Here is a 13,258-nt window from a genome sequence, read left to right as displayed (position 1 = left end):
CCTTAGTGACTTTTTTTCTAAAAAAAAGTTGCTAAAAAAAGATGTGAAAGCGCGTATCGCTTTTACTCTCAACAAGCAGCAGGTGCTGTAACGCAGTCAGTTCTTCTTTTACTCTTTTAGGCTAAGTTCACACTGCAGGTCTTAATGCTCAATTCCGATTTTTTGATCAAATCCGATTTTTTTGTCTGCTCGTTCACACTACAAATAAAATGCGACAGCAAACGAGCTCTAGTGTGAACGCTCAAAGCGGCCCGCATGCGCAAAAGAAGATGTCACACAACGCGCTCTGTTTAGACACAGAGCAAACAATATTGTTTGACTGATGGCCCTTAATATAAAGACTTCGGACTTCACGTTTCCCAATTTTTGCTTTAAGTTATTTTGTTATTTACATAATAATGTAGATAACCTAATAATTATCCTTATTGCTGTTTTAGAGAGGAGCGGTGCTTCAAAGGATAGTTGCAGATTTCTGTCAGAATCTGCAGATTATGCAGTACAAATAAAATGTTCACGTTTCTCCAACGTTGTCTTCCCAGCAGTTTCACCGGATGGCCAGGAAGCGTTCGCGATGTCTTATCGGGCGCTTCTCCGGTGCTGATAATTGGCGTCTGTCTGACTTGACCGTTCACACAGCAGTCGCTTTCTGAAACATCAGATATGTATCGGATTCAGGACCACATACGAAAGTGACCCAGATCGGATTTGAAAATATTGGATTTGTGCCGTTCACACTGTCATACCATGATCGGATACGGGTCGCATAGGATAAAAAAAAATCGGATTTGATGCGCTTTTGTGACGGGGGCAGGTGAGTAAGTGACGGAAGTGACGGATAAGGTAAGCGACTCATGTTGTAACTGACGTCAGACGCCGGAGATTTTGGCGGAAAATTAAAGCAAATGGTAGTTTAGATTTGAACAAATTCATTTAAGCTTCAGCATTACCAAATACACTTATCAATTGTCTTATAACTAACACTATTTGTCTAAATAATCTCCAACACCCTGGAGAACAACGAGGAGAGTTTAGAGACTCTCCAAGATTACATCGATCAGTGCTTTCAGGATCTCGTGATGAAGAAGACCCCGTGTGCAGCTTCCCCGGCCAAAGCTGAGACGCCGTCGTCGAAAAGACAACGCCCGGCAGATTCCCCCGGCTCAACATCGCCAGCCGGCAAAGATATTGCCGACATATTGGAGTCAATCGACAAGCGATTGTCCAGTTTCGACGCAAGGCTGTCCTTGGTGGAGATTCTTCACCGAGAATTTAAATGCTTGCGAGAATCCCTGGAGTACAGCCAGCAGCAGGTGGAAACGCTTGCTGCTGAAAATGCCACGCTAAGGGAGTCGGTGAAATGTCTCACAGATAATGTTACCCAGCTCAATAGAGAAAATAAAAAAATAAAAGAAACAGTTATCGATCTACAAGCTCGTAGCATGCGTGATAATCTGGTATTTTCTGGTATTCCAGAAGCCGCTGGAGAGGACGCGGAGACCACGGTAAAAAGCTTCATCAAAACCCACCTGAAGCTGCCGGAGGACACTGTGAAGAACATCGTCTTCGATCGGGTACATCGCCTCGGCCCCATTCGGGCTACGGCCGGGAGACCACGTCCTATCGTGGCCAAATTCGGCCACTTCAAACAAAAGCAACATGTGAAAAGCCACGGCAGGGAATTAAAAGGAACGGACTTCAGCGTGAACGACCAGTTCCCCAAAGAGATCTTGGAACGACGCAGGGTCCTCTTCCCAATCCGACGCGGCTTCATCCAGAAGGGCTCCCGCGCTGACATCGCTGTGGACCGGCTGTACGTGGACGGACAGCTCCACCGCGACCCCAACATCACTCCGTGGCTGTATTAACCTCACACCAGATAAGAATCAGCTACACCATTTCCCTATCCACTCACACTAACTTGCATTAACATCTGTTTAACTTACCAGTATCAAATCGCATCTTAAAGTGTGATTTCATAGCAGAATTAACACCGTCACTCTCCGTCAGTGATTTAATTGGAATGTTTACGTTTTGTTTCTGTTTTTTTTTTTCTTCTCGTTTTTTTTTTTTTTTTCCCTCCTCTCTTTTCCCCCTCTTGGTTTTATGCTGCTCACCCCTGTCCTTGGTTTCTTTCTTTATTCCTTTCACTGCCTCGATCACCTGCTTCGACACTCATCCACAAACATCCTTTATTTCGACACATACGCACCATGCGCTCAACGGCAGCACATTTACATCAGTCAGACAGCGCACACAGTCATATAAGATACACACACACTTAAGCCAAGCCTACTCATATTAGTAACTATGCATACACAAAGTCAGACTCAGGGAGCATCTCGCCACACATTTTTTCTCTCTCTCCTTCTCTTTATTTATGAACAAGTGACGTATTCTCTCCACCTGTCTAAGCAACGCACACAGCATACATCCCTAGTTATACACAAACATCTATGGGTACACTGAGGTTCATTACATGGAATATAAATGGAGCTGGCTCCAGAGAAAAGAGGTTAAAAATATTTAACCAACTCAAAAAACTACAGGCAGATGTTGTCCTATTACAAGAGACCCACAGACCTCTTAGAGGTTCGAATGAACTTAAAACACCTGAGTTTCCTAATGTGTTCTCAGCTTGTTATAATTCTAGACAAAGGGGAGCAGCAATTTTAATACATAAAAATATTAATTTCACAGTACTCGATACAGTTATAGATCCAGAGGGCAGATTCTTAATCATTAAACTATCTATACGTGATAAAAAGCTATGTATTGCAAGTGTATATGGTCCAAATGTTGATGATCCCTCATTCTTTCACGGTTTTTTCAGTGCACTCTCTGAACACTTAGATGGCACACTTGTTCTTGGAGGTGACCTCAACCTTGGACTAAATGAAGACATGGATAGGCTCAATACAGCGGGAACTCAGCGTAATTGGCAGTCCACAAATATAATCAAACAGTATATGAGCGACTTTGGTCTTTGCGATGCATGGCGCTCCCTTCACCCCACCAGTAAGGAATATACTTTTTTCTCACATGTCCATCACTCCTACTCTCGTCTGGATTATTTTTTGGTCAGCAGCTCACTGCTGAACGACATTTCAGACACTGAGATTCACCCTATAGCTGTCAGCGATCATGGTCCTGTATCTTTAACACTAATGCACAAGAATAATACTACGCCAAGAAAAAACTGGAGATTTAATATATCACTACTTAAAGATGAAGACTTTATTAAATATTTTAAAAAAGAGTGGACTTCATATTTGAACTATAATGACACTCCCGAAACATCAGCTTCTGTTCTATGGGAAGCAGGGAAAGCTGTGATGAGAGGTAAAATAATTTCTTTCTCATCACATAAAAAGAAAAAAGAAAACAAAAATATTCAGGAATTAGAAAAAAACATCAAATCACTAGAAGAAGCCTACGCGTCCCACCAAGATCAGGAAACATTGAACAAAATACGCAAAACAAAACTAGAATTAAATGAGATAATTGATAAAAAAACAAAATTCTTAGTACAAAGACTACGCCTACAAAATTATGAACATGGTAATAAATCCGGTCAATTTCTAGCAAACCAGCTAAAAATAAATAAAGAAAAAACAACTATATGTGCTGTTCAAGATTCATCTGGGAACACAATATATGATCCGATACAAATAAACAACATTTTCAGGGATTTCTATAAAACGTTGTATTCACCACAAATAAACCCATCTAAAAAAGAAATTGATCAGTTTTTGGACAACATAACTCTTCCAAAATTATTGGACACTCAAGCAATGGCACTGGATTCACCACTGACACCAGGTGAACTCCAGGAAGCCCTGATAAGTATGCACAATAATAAGGCTCCAGGTCCAGATGGCTTTCCTGCAGAATTCTACAAAGAATTCTGGTCGATTCTAGCACCAGTTTTCTACAGAACGTTGTTGGAAATTAAAGAAAAGGGCAGACTTCCATCAAATATGAATTCTGCAAACATTAATCTCCTGCTAAAACCAGGCAAAGACGCTGTATATCCCTCAAGCTATCGTCCAATATCCCTTATAAATGTAGACCTTAAAATAATCTGCAAAGCTCTCTCAAAGAGACTGGAGAAAATAACCCCCCTCTTAATTCATCCTGACCAAACTGGTTTCATAAAAGGTAGGCACTCATCAACAAATACACGTAGATTACTTAATTTGATAGACTACTCATACAGTAAAAACCTAGAAACTACAATATTCTCTTTAGACGCAGAAAAAGCATTTGACAGAGTTAACTGGAAATTTCTATTTGCAACTTTACACAAATTTGGTTTTGGATCCTCTTTCATAAACTGGTTAAAAATATTATATAATTCCCCAACAGCTTGTGTTAGAACTAATGACCAGACATCCTCCAGCTTCTGTCTCTTGAGGGGCACCAGGCAGGGATGCCCACTCTCCCCTTCACTATTTGCAATTTTTATTGAACCACTAGCAGCAGCAATTAGACAGAATTCAGTAATTAAGGGCATAAAATGCAAGAACGTGGAACATAAAATCAGCCTTTATGCGGATGATGTGTTACTCTTTCTCCAAAATTCACAAACCAATATCTCTGGGGTGATTGAATTGATAAACTCTTTTGCAAGAATATCAGATTACTCAATTAACTGGTCAAAATCTACAGTCCTACCGATTAATTGCTCCTTCCATAATTCCTCTTCTACACCACTGCAATCGGGAAATATAAAATATTTAGGTATTAATGTTTCTCCCAAGCTTGCAGATCTAACTAAATTAAACCATATCCCACTTTTAAAGAAGGTAGAAGAGGATCTGGCTAGATGGAAATGTCTACCCATATCACTCATGGGAAGGGTTGCCGCTATAAAAATGATGATCTTGCCAAAAATAAATTATTTATTCTCAATGATTCCAACTAAACCGCCACAAGATTGGTTCAGATCTCTAGATTCATGTATGTCCAAATTCCTTTGGAAAAATAAACCCCCACGTATAAGCTTAAAAACACTACAAAAGACCAAGGATAAAGGAGGACTAGAACTGCCTAACTTTCAGCACTACTTCTTAGCCAACAGGCTTCAGTTTATCTCAGGATGGCTAAAACACACCCTCTTAGATGAACCTTGGCTAGATGTAGAACAAGCACTCTGCAATAATCTAGAGATCTCAGACCTACCATTTATCAGCTCAAACATCCAACGACATGAATGCTTTAAAAGCATCAACATCAGCTCTTCTCTGACAGCATGGTGGGAGTTTCTAAAATTGACGGCGTCTTCATTAATCCCATGCAAACGTACACCTATCTGGAACAACCCTGACATATTACAAAACAATAATATGATAAACTTTTCAGATTGGAGTGATAAAGGAATCAAATATTTAGAACATATACTAGAAGGAACAGAATTTATTTCATTTGACGGACTAGTTACACAATATGGGATCAACAAGAAAAGATTTTTAGAATATCAACAAATTAAATCCATAGTAAAAAAGAAATTTAAACCGGGTCAAGTTGAACTACAAACACCACCAAGTGTGGTTCAATTTCTTACTCTTAAACCCCCCAAATTACTATCCAAAATATACAGAATGCTTTCTAAAACAGATGAATCAATATCACTTCCTATTGCAAAATGGGAAGCGGATTTATCAGTTAACTTAGACCTAAACTTCTGGTCTCAGATTTGCTTAAAAACCTTTCATCTAATTAGAAATCCCAGTCTTCAATTAATTCAATACAAAATATTACATAGAGTGCACTATACAGGTCATCGGATGTTCAAGATGGGCTTTACGTCTACCAACAACTGCTCACACTGCCAAACCAATTCACCGGACAATTATATCCACGCTCTTTGGTTCTGTCCACCAGTTCAGAAGTTTTGGCGCGAGATATGTGAAGACTTATCGAAGTGTCTGAAATGTAACATTCCAACTTCCCCCTTAGTGTGTTTGTTGGGCAGCTTAGATAATGTCACTTCAGAAAAGAATATCGCCCATATGGTTTTCACTGCCCTATGCATAGCCAAGAAAACTGTCCTCATGAACTGGAAAAATAAAAATAATCTTAATTCTAACCAATATAGAAATTATCTATTAGATTACATTAGTCTTGATACAGCCTCTGCCACCACATCAGATCAATTGCTCTGGGCTCCTTTGATCAGCTCCATCACCTAGTGGGGGTGGGGGGTCATAGTTTGGTCCCGCCTTCACTGTTGTGATTGGTGTGGGGGTAGGGACAGGCTTAGGGCGTCGGGGGGTTCCCCGGAGGCATCTTCCTTGGGGGGCTCAACCCGGGGTAGCGGTCATGTCCGGTTAGGGGCTCTGTTGGCTCTCCGGTGACTGTTTCCTCGCGGCTGCGTGCAGCGGGGCTAGGGGAGGGTCTGTGCTGACGGACGTGGGTTACTGACCTGGTAGCCTGGCTGCCCCTGGGTGGGTCCGGGATGGGCGTGAGGTTCTGGGGGCGCTCCGTCTCTGGGCTGGGACCCGGACCGGGCCTCGGGGGCTTGGGTCCTGGTTGGTGTGTTGCCGGGGTTGTGGGCGGGTGGGTGCATGGGGGCCCGGCCCTGGAGCAGGGTGCCGCCGGTGCGTCGAGCCACCTGGGGGGCTCTTCAACTGGTGGGGGAGATTGTCACATCTTGCAGGAGCTTTCCTCTCCTCAGGAGCTGCCTCTGCAGGAGGGGGAGATACAGGAGAGGTGGAGGAAGATCTCAGCCTGGGTGTTTATTGTCTTATGTAGTCTGGAAGATGAGTGGATGGTGGGGTGGGTGCAGTTTTCTCTGTGGTGGGGTTGGGTGGACTGTCCCGGGCTCTGTGGGGCCGGGCGGCGCTGCTGCACTGGGCCCGGTCTGGATGGGCCTGGGCCCCCTTTCCCTGGCGGGTCGCGGAGTATGGGGGTGCCTACTGGGGTCAGCGGGGGAGCTGGCCCCAGGGAGGGGTCACCTGCCCCTCCCTTCCTTCCCTCCCCATCTCCAGCTGCCTCCCTCTTCCCGCTCCACCACAACCACCCACACATGCAGGGCCTTGGAGTAGGGGTATGTCACCCCCCCCCCCCCCCCCCCCTGTCCCCTTCTGGCTGCCTCTGCCTCAATTTTATCCCACAACTTAGACATTCACATTACTCACACTCTCATTACACATACATATAGGATCTTGGGGGTGGGCACGATACACGGAGTCCAAAGTACCATCAGGGTGTACACCCCACCCCTGGCATCGTTGCCCACCTCTCAATTTTAAATACACGTAGACATTGAGGGCTAGCAGGAGGGACCATGTGCTTACCTGCTGCTCTCTGGCAGGTAGCTCCAAGCCCTCCTGGGTTTTAAATGCACCTTAGAACACACATGCATCAACATTACAATGAGCGGGTGGAGGGAGGTTCGGAGTCTTCTCTCACCCCCGTTCTCTGCGACCTGCTGGAGCAGGGGGGCTAGGACTAGGAGGAGGAGTTGGCCGTCCGACTGCGGTCTGGAGTGTGGAGCCTTCCTGCTGCTGCGGAGTCGGGGCGGTCTGCCTCCCCCCACCGCAGGGAAAAGGGAAACACCACCTGGGTCTGGGTGCAGTTCCCCCCTCCAGGGGCGGGGGCACCTAGACCCGGTTTGTAGAGTACGCTTGGGGAGTGTGATCGTGTGTACAACGTCTCTTTATGTCTGTCTCCACGTTGGTTGAGTGTGGAGTAACTGCATATGAGAGCATGAGGGTGGGAATGGATGTTTGTATCTGTGTGTGCCTGTATGTCTGTGTCTATATGTCAGGTTGGGTGTCAGGCGCCACCTCTCTGGGGACATCTCAGGCCCTCCAAGGTTTGGAGGCCTATCTCCCCCTACCACCACTTCCCCTGCCAGTGGCGGACCCCCTCAGACATCGGTGCGTTGGTGGTTCTTTGTGTCCGGGGATGGGCGTCCAGGTACACACCGGCTCACTCCTTGGCGGCCGCTTATCGGGGCCTGGAGCCTGGGGCTCGCTCGGGCCACTTCGGAGGTGGGGTGCCCCCGGCCTCTCGGCCTGGGGCTCGGTCACTCAGGCGCAGCTGGCTGCCGGCGGAGCTCACGGGCGCGTCACTGCAACTCCCCCTGGCTTCTGCTCCGCGGCTGCTGAGTGAGCCCTCATCTGGGACTCTCCTCAGCTCTTTCCGGGACAGTGGCGCAGCTGCCCCTCTGTTGGTCTTCCTTGGTCTCTTGTGTTCTGGGGGCCTCTGGATGTCTGGAGTTTTGATCTCCTCCACACCTGCTTCACGCCCTGGAGGACGGGGCTGTGGCCCCCCCCCACACCCTCTAGCAGATTATTACATGAAGGAACCTTTTAAAAAAACAAAAAACAAGCGCGTCCATGCTCACAGGTGTACACACGGGTGATCACACCCACAAACTACACCCTTTTTGGCTCCTACCTCAAAGCACACTGTGTTCTGTTGATCTTATGTGCTGCACAATAATGTTTAACATTTAGTATTTACTGTCATATTCCCATATATCATTGTGATGTTGTTTATTCTATTACTCTTGTTCTCTTCTGCTTGCTTTCTTTTTTCTTTCTCAGCAGGTGATCCAGGTGATTGATATATGCATTTTTTTTTCCTCTGCCCGTTCTGTTGGTTTTTGTCTTTTGCCCTTCTCCCCCGTCCCTCTTCTCAGCTGTTTCTCTTTCCCTCTTTCTTTCTCCCCTTCTTTCCCCCAGTCAAGTCTGTCCCGTATTCAGTAAGTGAAAATAAAATAAACAATAAAAGGTGAATCAAATGGACCATTACGGCAAGGCTGGGATGGTCAGTTTGGTAAAGTAAATCCGTTGGGCATCTTTCTTTGCCTTTAGACAACAATTCTGATGGCAAAAGAGCCAAACGGGACAGGCCAAAAAAAAAAAGGATTTGATGCGCTTTTGCCTGCAGTGTGAACGTAGCCTTACTCTTATGCTGTTTTGTGGATCACAAGGTTTAAAACTACTTATAAACACACACACACAAAGTAACTCCACCAGAGTGCCTATTTCGGGTCACTTTTGCCGGTCCAAGCCCGGGTAAAGGAGCAGGGTTGGAATTGTGACATTAAAAAAACAATAATTGCTAAAATAAATTTAATTTGTAGTTCTAAATAAACTCTAAATGCATTTAGGACGTTTTTTACTCACTTTATGTCTCTTCCACGATGTTATTTCTCTCTCCAACAACATAGGTTACAATTAGATTAGCATGACCAATTATGCAAATTAGGCGATGACATCATTTAGCGACTTCTAGCGACTTATAGGACAACCAATAGCGATTTTCCTTACTGAGGAGTTGGCAACACTGGACAGAGCAACTAGAGAACAAAGAGACATAAACCATAAGACAGAACTCTAACAAAGAAACCAAAGACTAGAGATGATAAGTAATATAATAAACTCAAAACCCTGGGTCAACGACCCAGGCATCCTAACATACACATTTACACTTAAATAAGAAACTTTTTTTTTGCTGCTACAGCTTTATGTTAGCCTGCTGTTATCAGACAATGATAAGATGAAGGATTTGTATGCTTTACTTGACTGTTTTATTGCACTTATCACAAGGTAAAACACCTGTAGGTAAACAATGTTGTGACCAAAGACCCTTCCTGATTTTCTTATTGTAATATTTATCAGACTCTCATATTTCAGATCATTAAACACATTTTTTTATATTCAAATACAAATAAACATAAAACTGTAATTTTTAATTCATTAACCACATTTATTAAACATCCAAGTTCAATATCACAAGCCACAACCAGGCCTCATTACACCTGCTACACATTCTGAATCAAGAAATCACTGAAACAGAACCCGTCTGTCAAAATGACGCAGTCTAAAAGATCTCAAACATCACGCCATGACCTAAAGAAACTGAAAAACAGATCAGAAGCACAGGAACTGACATCTATCAGTCTGTCAATTGGCAGGCGGGACTCAAAGGCAGGACTCTGACAACAGGGTAAATTAAGCTATTTAGCAGATAAACTATTTACAGCAGGAATTAATCCACAGTCTATTCACCAGATCTAGCTCTAACTATAAACTTTATCAAAAAGAAAAGTTTCAAGTCTAATTTTGAAAGTAGGGAGGGTGTCTGTCTCCTGAATCCAAACTGAGAGCTGATTACACAAAAACCTTCTGAGCTGTCCCACCATCTCTATCCACACTAGCCACAAGCCACCAGGCTGTTACTGTAGAGACACGGCAGACATTGCCGGCTTACAGCCAATCCTCCTGAGGTGGTCCATCACCGCCGAAGTTGACCCGTAGTCAAGTTCCATCTCTGACGCTGTCCAGGCCCCATAACTGTTCTACAGCCTTGCACCTCACCAGTGTTTGACTTTGCAGTGCTCTGTTTCTTGTTTTTGTTCACTTGAGCCTACGAGGTAGCTCTTCTGTGTTTGTAACCCTCTTCAACACAAGTTGTTTTGTTTCCCTGATGTATAATTTACAAGATTTGTAAATTGGCATTTAACAGTGTACACTAGGGATGGGAATCAAGAAAGAAACAGTTGCATTATACTCCTAACACAACTTTGGTTCTTTGCAAACATCTGCTGTTTTTTACAGGATGTGTAAAACACTGATGAGCAGTCAGGCTGGTGCCTCCATTTCTACCTATTCATGTTTCCACTGTAGAATCACCACCACAGCTACAGTCTCACGCCACACACTTGGGAGTGTGTGGTGTGAGACTGTAGCCTCAGGGTTATATATTTTTAAATGATAATTATGAGACAATGTGTTTCAGTTATTTTACAGAGTAACATGAAAGTAATGTAGCGAGTAGTGTAATGAAGTACTTCTCATTTTTCCCAACACCGATCATAGCAAAGAGGGGAAATACCTCCAACAATGTGTTATCCTGTGGCGGACCACCAGGTGGCTCCACTCACACCCAAGTTGAAGGGAAGTGTTGGGGTGGAGATTTTGGCGCTCACTATATGTGAAGTTCTGAGAGTCAGTTAATAAAGTTGGAGTGAGACACTGAGACCTCTCCTGTCGTTATTACATACCTCCACATTGGTGACCCCTGTAGCGAACATGCTAAGGCTCGACGACGAAGCCAGCTCCGGCCTGGAAGCATCGGCTGCCGCCGGACTTTCACCTCCGCCGATGGCTGCGTTTGCTGTGGCGCTTAAATTGCCGGATTTTTGGCTTCACGATCCTCCTTCATGGTTCGTGCACGTAGAAGCTCAGTTTGCTCTTCGTGGAGTTTCAGCCGACGATACTAAATACCACCATGTGGTGGCCTCACTTGACCCGCTGTCAACCCGCCGCGTGATGACTCTCCTCCGGGACCCCCCAGCCCAAGGCAAATACGCCGCCCTCAAGGCGCTGCTGCTGCGGCGTTACTCCCTCTCTGATGCTGAGCGGGCCGAGAAACTCCTTTCCCTCGCGGGCCTGGGCGACGGCACCGCTCTCGAGCTCATGGAGAGCATGCTGTCCTTGCTGGGCGCGGATGACGGAGGATTTCTCTTCACCCACCTCTTTCTCCGACAGCTGCCGGCTCCAGTGCGCGCTGGCCTTGCCAACTCCCCGCTATTGGCCACGAAGGATTACCACTCCCTTGCGGAAGAGGCGGATCGCATCCTCCTGGCTACCAGGACTTTCAGCGTCCAGGCGATTGTTCAGGACTCACCAGCGTTTTCCCCCACCCCCTCACCGATGCTCCAGGGGCCCTCCGACTCGTCCACGGTGGCCGGAATCGCTGCACGGCGGCACCGCGGAAAGGGGCTTTGTTTTTATCACCAGCGTTTTGGAGCGAAGGCACGGCGCTGTCTCCCGCCTTGCAGTTTCCAGACCCAGGGAAACGGGCATGTCAGCGCTCTGTAGCAGCCGCGACCGCTGGCAACAAGGAAAGGCTGCTTTTCTTAGAGGACTCACGCTCGGGGAGGCGTTTCCTGGTGGACTCCGGCTCACAGAAGAGCCTTCTTCCCCCGGCTGGCTCGGACAGGCTAGCTGAGGGCTGCGGGCCATTGCTAACAGCGGCTAATGGCTCTCCCATCAAAACCTTCGGTGAAAGGTTGGTGACTGTTTGCTTTCACGACCGTGACTTTCAGTGGAACTTTGTTGTTGCTGCTAGCTCTGTGCCTATAATAGGCGCTGATTTTCTTTGTGCTCATGGACTGCTGGTTGATGTTGCTAACAGACGTTTAATTGATGCTGTGTCATTTTCCTCATTACCCTGTTTGACTCGGGGTGCTCAGCCCGTGGTGCATGCTAACTCAGTAGATTCGGGTGATGTTTTTCAGTGTTTGCTTTCTGAGTTTCCCTCACTCTCTGTCTCCACTTTCTCGAGCACGGTGACGAAGCATGGGGTGGAGCATTACATAACTACAGTAGGGCCCCCGCCTCGACCCTGCCAAACTGGCTGTCGCTCGGGAAGAATTTGCCACCATGGAGCGTCTGGGCATCGTGCAGCGTTCGAACAGTGCCTGGGCTTCTCCGTTACACATGGTGCCTAAATCTGATGGTCGGTGGCGACCTTGTGGTGATTTCCGCCGTCTTAATAATGTCACAGAGAACGATTGTTATCCCATTCCCCACATCCAAGATTTTTCCGCCCATCTTGCGGGGACCTCGGTTTTTTCGAAGATCAATTTGATACGGGGATATCACCAGGTTCCCGTGCGCGCGGAGGACGTCCCCAAAACCGCCGTAATTACACCTTTTGGCCTTTTCGAGTTTCTGCGCATGCCGTTTGGCCTGAAAGGTGCCGCCCAAACCTTCCAGCGGTTGATGGACTCGGTCTTGCGTGGGCTGCCCTTTGTTTTTGTATATCTTGATGATATACTGGTGGCCAGCAGCTCGAAGGAGCAGCACATGTTCCATCTGCGTCAGGTTTTTCAGCGTTTGGCGGAGTATGGACTGATTATTAATCCGTCTAAATGCCAGTTTGGTTTGCCCGTTCTCGATTTTCTTGGGCACCGTATTTCCGCCGAGGGCGCGGTTCCATTGCCTGACAAAGTCCGAGCTGTTTCGGAATTTCCGCGTCCCATGAATGTTAAGGCACTGCAGGAATTTTTGGGGATGGTGAATTTTTACAACCGTTTTCTCCCCAGAGCGGCACATCTGCTAAAGCCCCTTTATGGGGCGTTAAAAGGTAAGAAAGCTAATGACTCCGTTGACTGGTTTCCGGAAAGCATCCAAGCGTTTTCTGATGCTAAGTCAGCGTTGGCTAATGCTGCCCTTCTGGCCCACCCATCCCCCTCAGCGCCGATTGCGTTGACCACCGATGCGTCGGACATAGC

General features: G+C 46.1%; 1 protein-coding gene and 1 pseudogene across 1 annotated transcript; both read left to right on the top strand.

Annotated features, from left to right (window-relative positions):
* Positions 1-844: 844 nt before the first annotated feature.
* On the top strand, positions 845-10,274 carry LOC147325844 (uncharacterized). The gene is made up of 2 exons (XM_086297762.1): positions 845-1,810; positions 10,175-10,274. The coding sequence occupies exons 1-2, from the start codon at positions 1,077-1,079 to the stop codon at positions 10,272-10,274; spliced, it is 834 nt and encodes a 277-aa protein (XP_086153888.1). The 5' UTR covers positions 845-1,076.
* Positions 10,275-10,724: 450 nt separating this feature from the next.
* On the top strand, positions 10,725-12,231 carry LOC147325843 (uncharacterized; annotated as a pseudogene).
* Positions 12,232-13,258: the final 1,027 nt, after the last annotated feature.

This window comes from Aulonocara sp. 'chitande type north' Nkhata Bay, linkage group LG7 (assembly GCF_057382095.1).
Source record: "Aulonocara sp. 'chitande type north' Nkhata Bay isolate Kocher_YH1m ecotype deep benthic linkage group LG7, A_spYH_male_GT1.1, whole genome shotgun sequence".
Lineage (NCBI taxonomy): Eukaryota > Metazoa > Chordata > Actinopteri > Cichliformes > Cichlidae > Aulonocara > Aulonocara sp. 'chitande type north' Nkhata Bay.
The sequence above is the reverse complement of the archived record's forward strand: the minus strand, read 5'-3'. Positions and strand labels throughout refer to the sequence as shown.

Excerpts from the sequence above, each read along its gene's own strand:
- LOC147325844 (XM_086297762.1), top strand. The coding sequence starts at position 1,077 with ATGAAGAAGACCCCGTGTGCAGCTTCCCCGGCCAAAGCTGAGACGCCG. Across the intron at positions 1,811-10,174 it reads GACATCGCTGTGGACCGGCT|CCACAAGCCACCAGGCTGTT; the intron begins GTACGTGGACGG and ends TATCCACACTAG.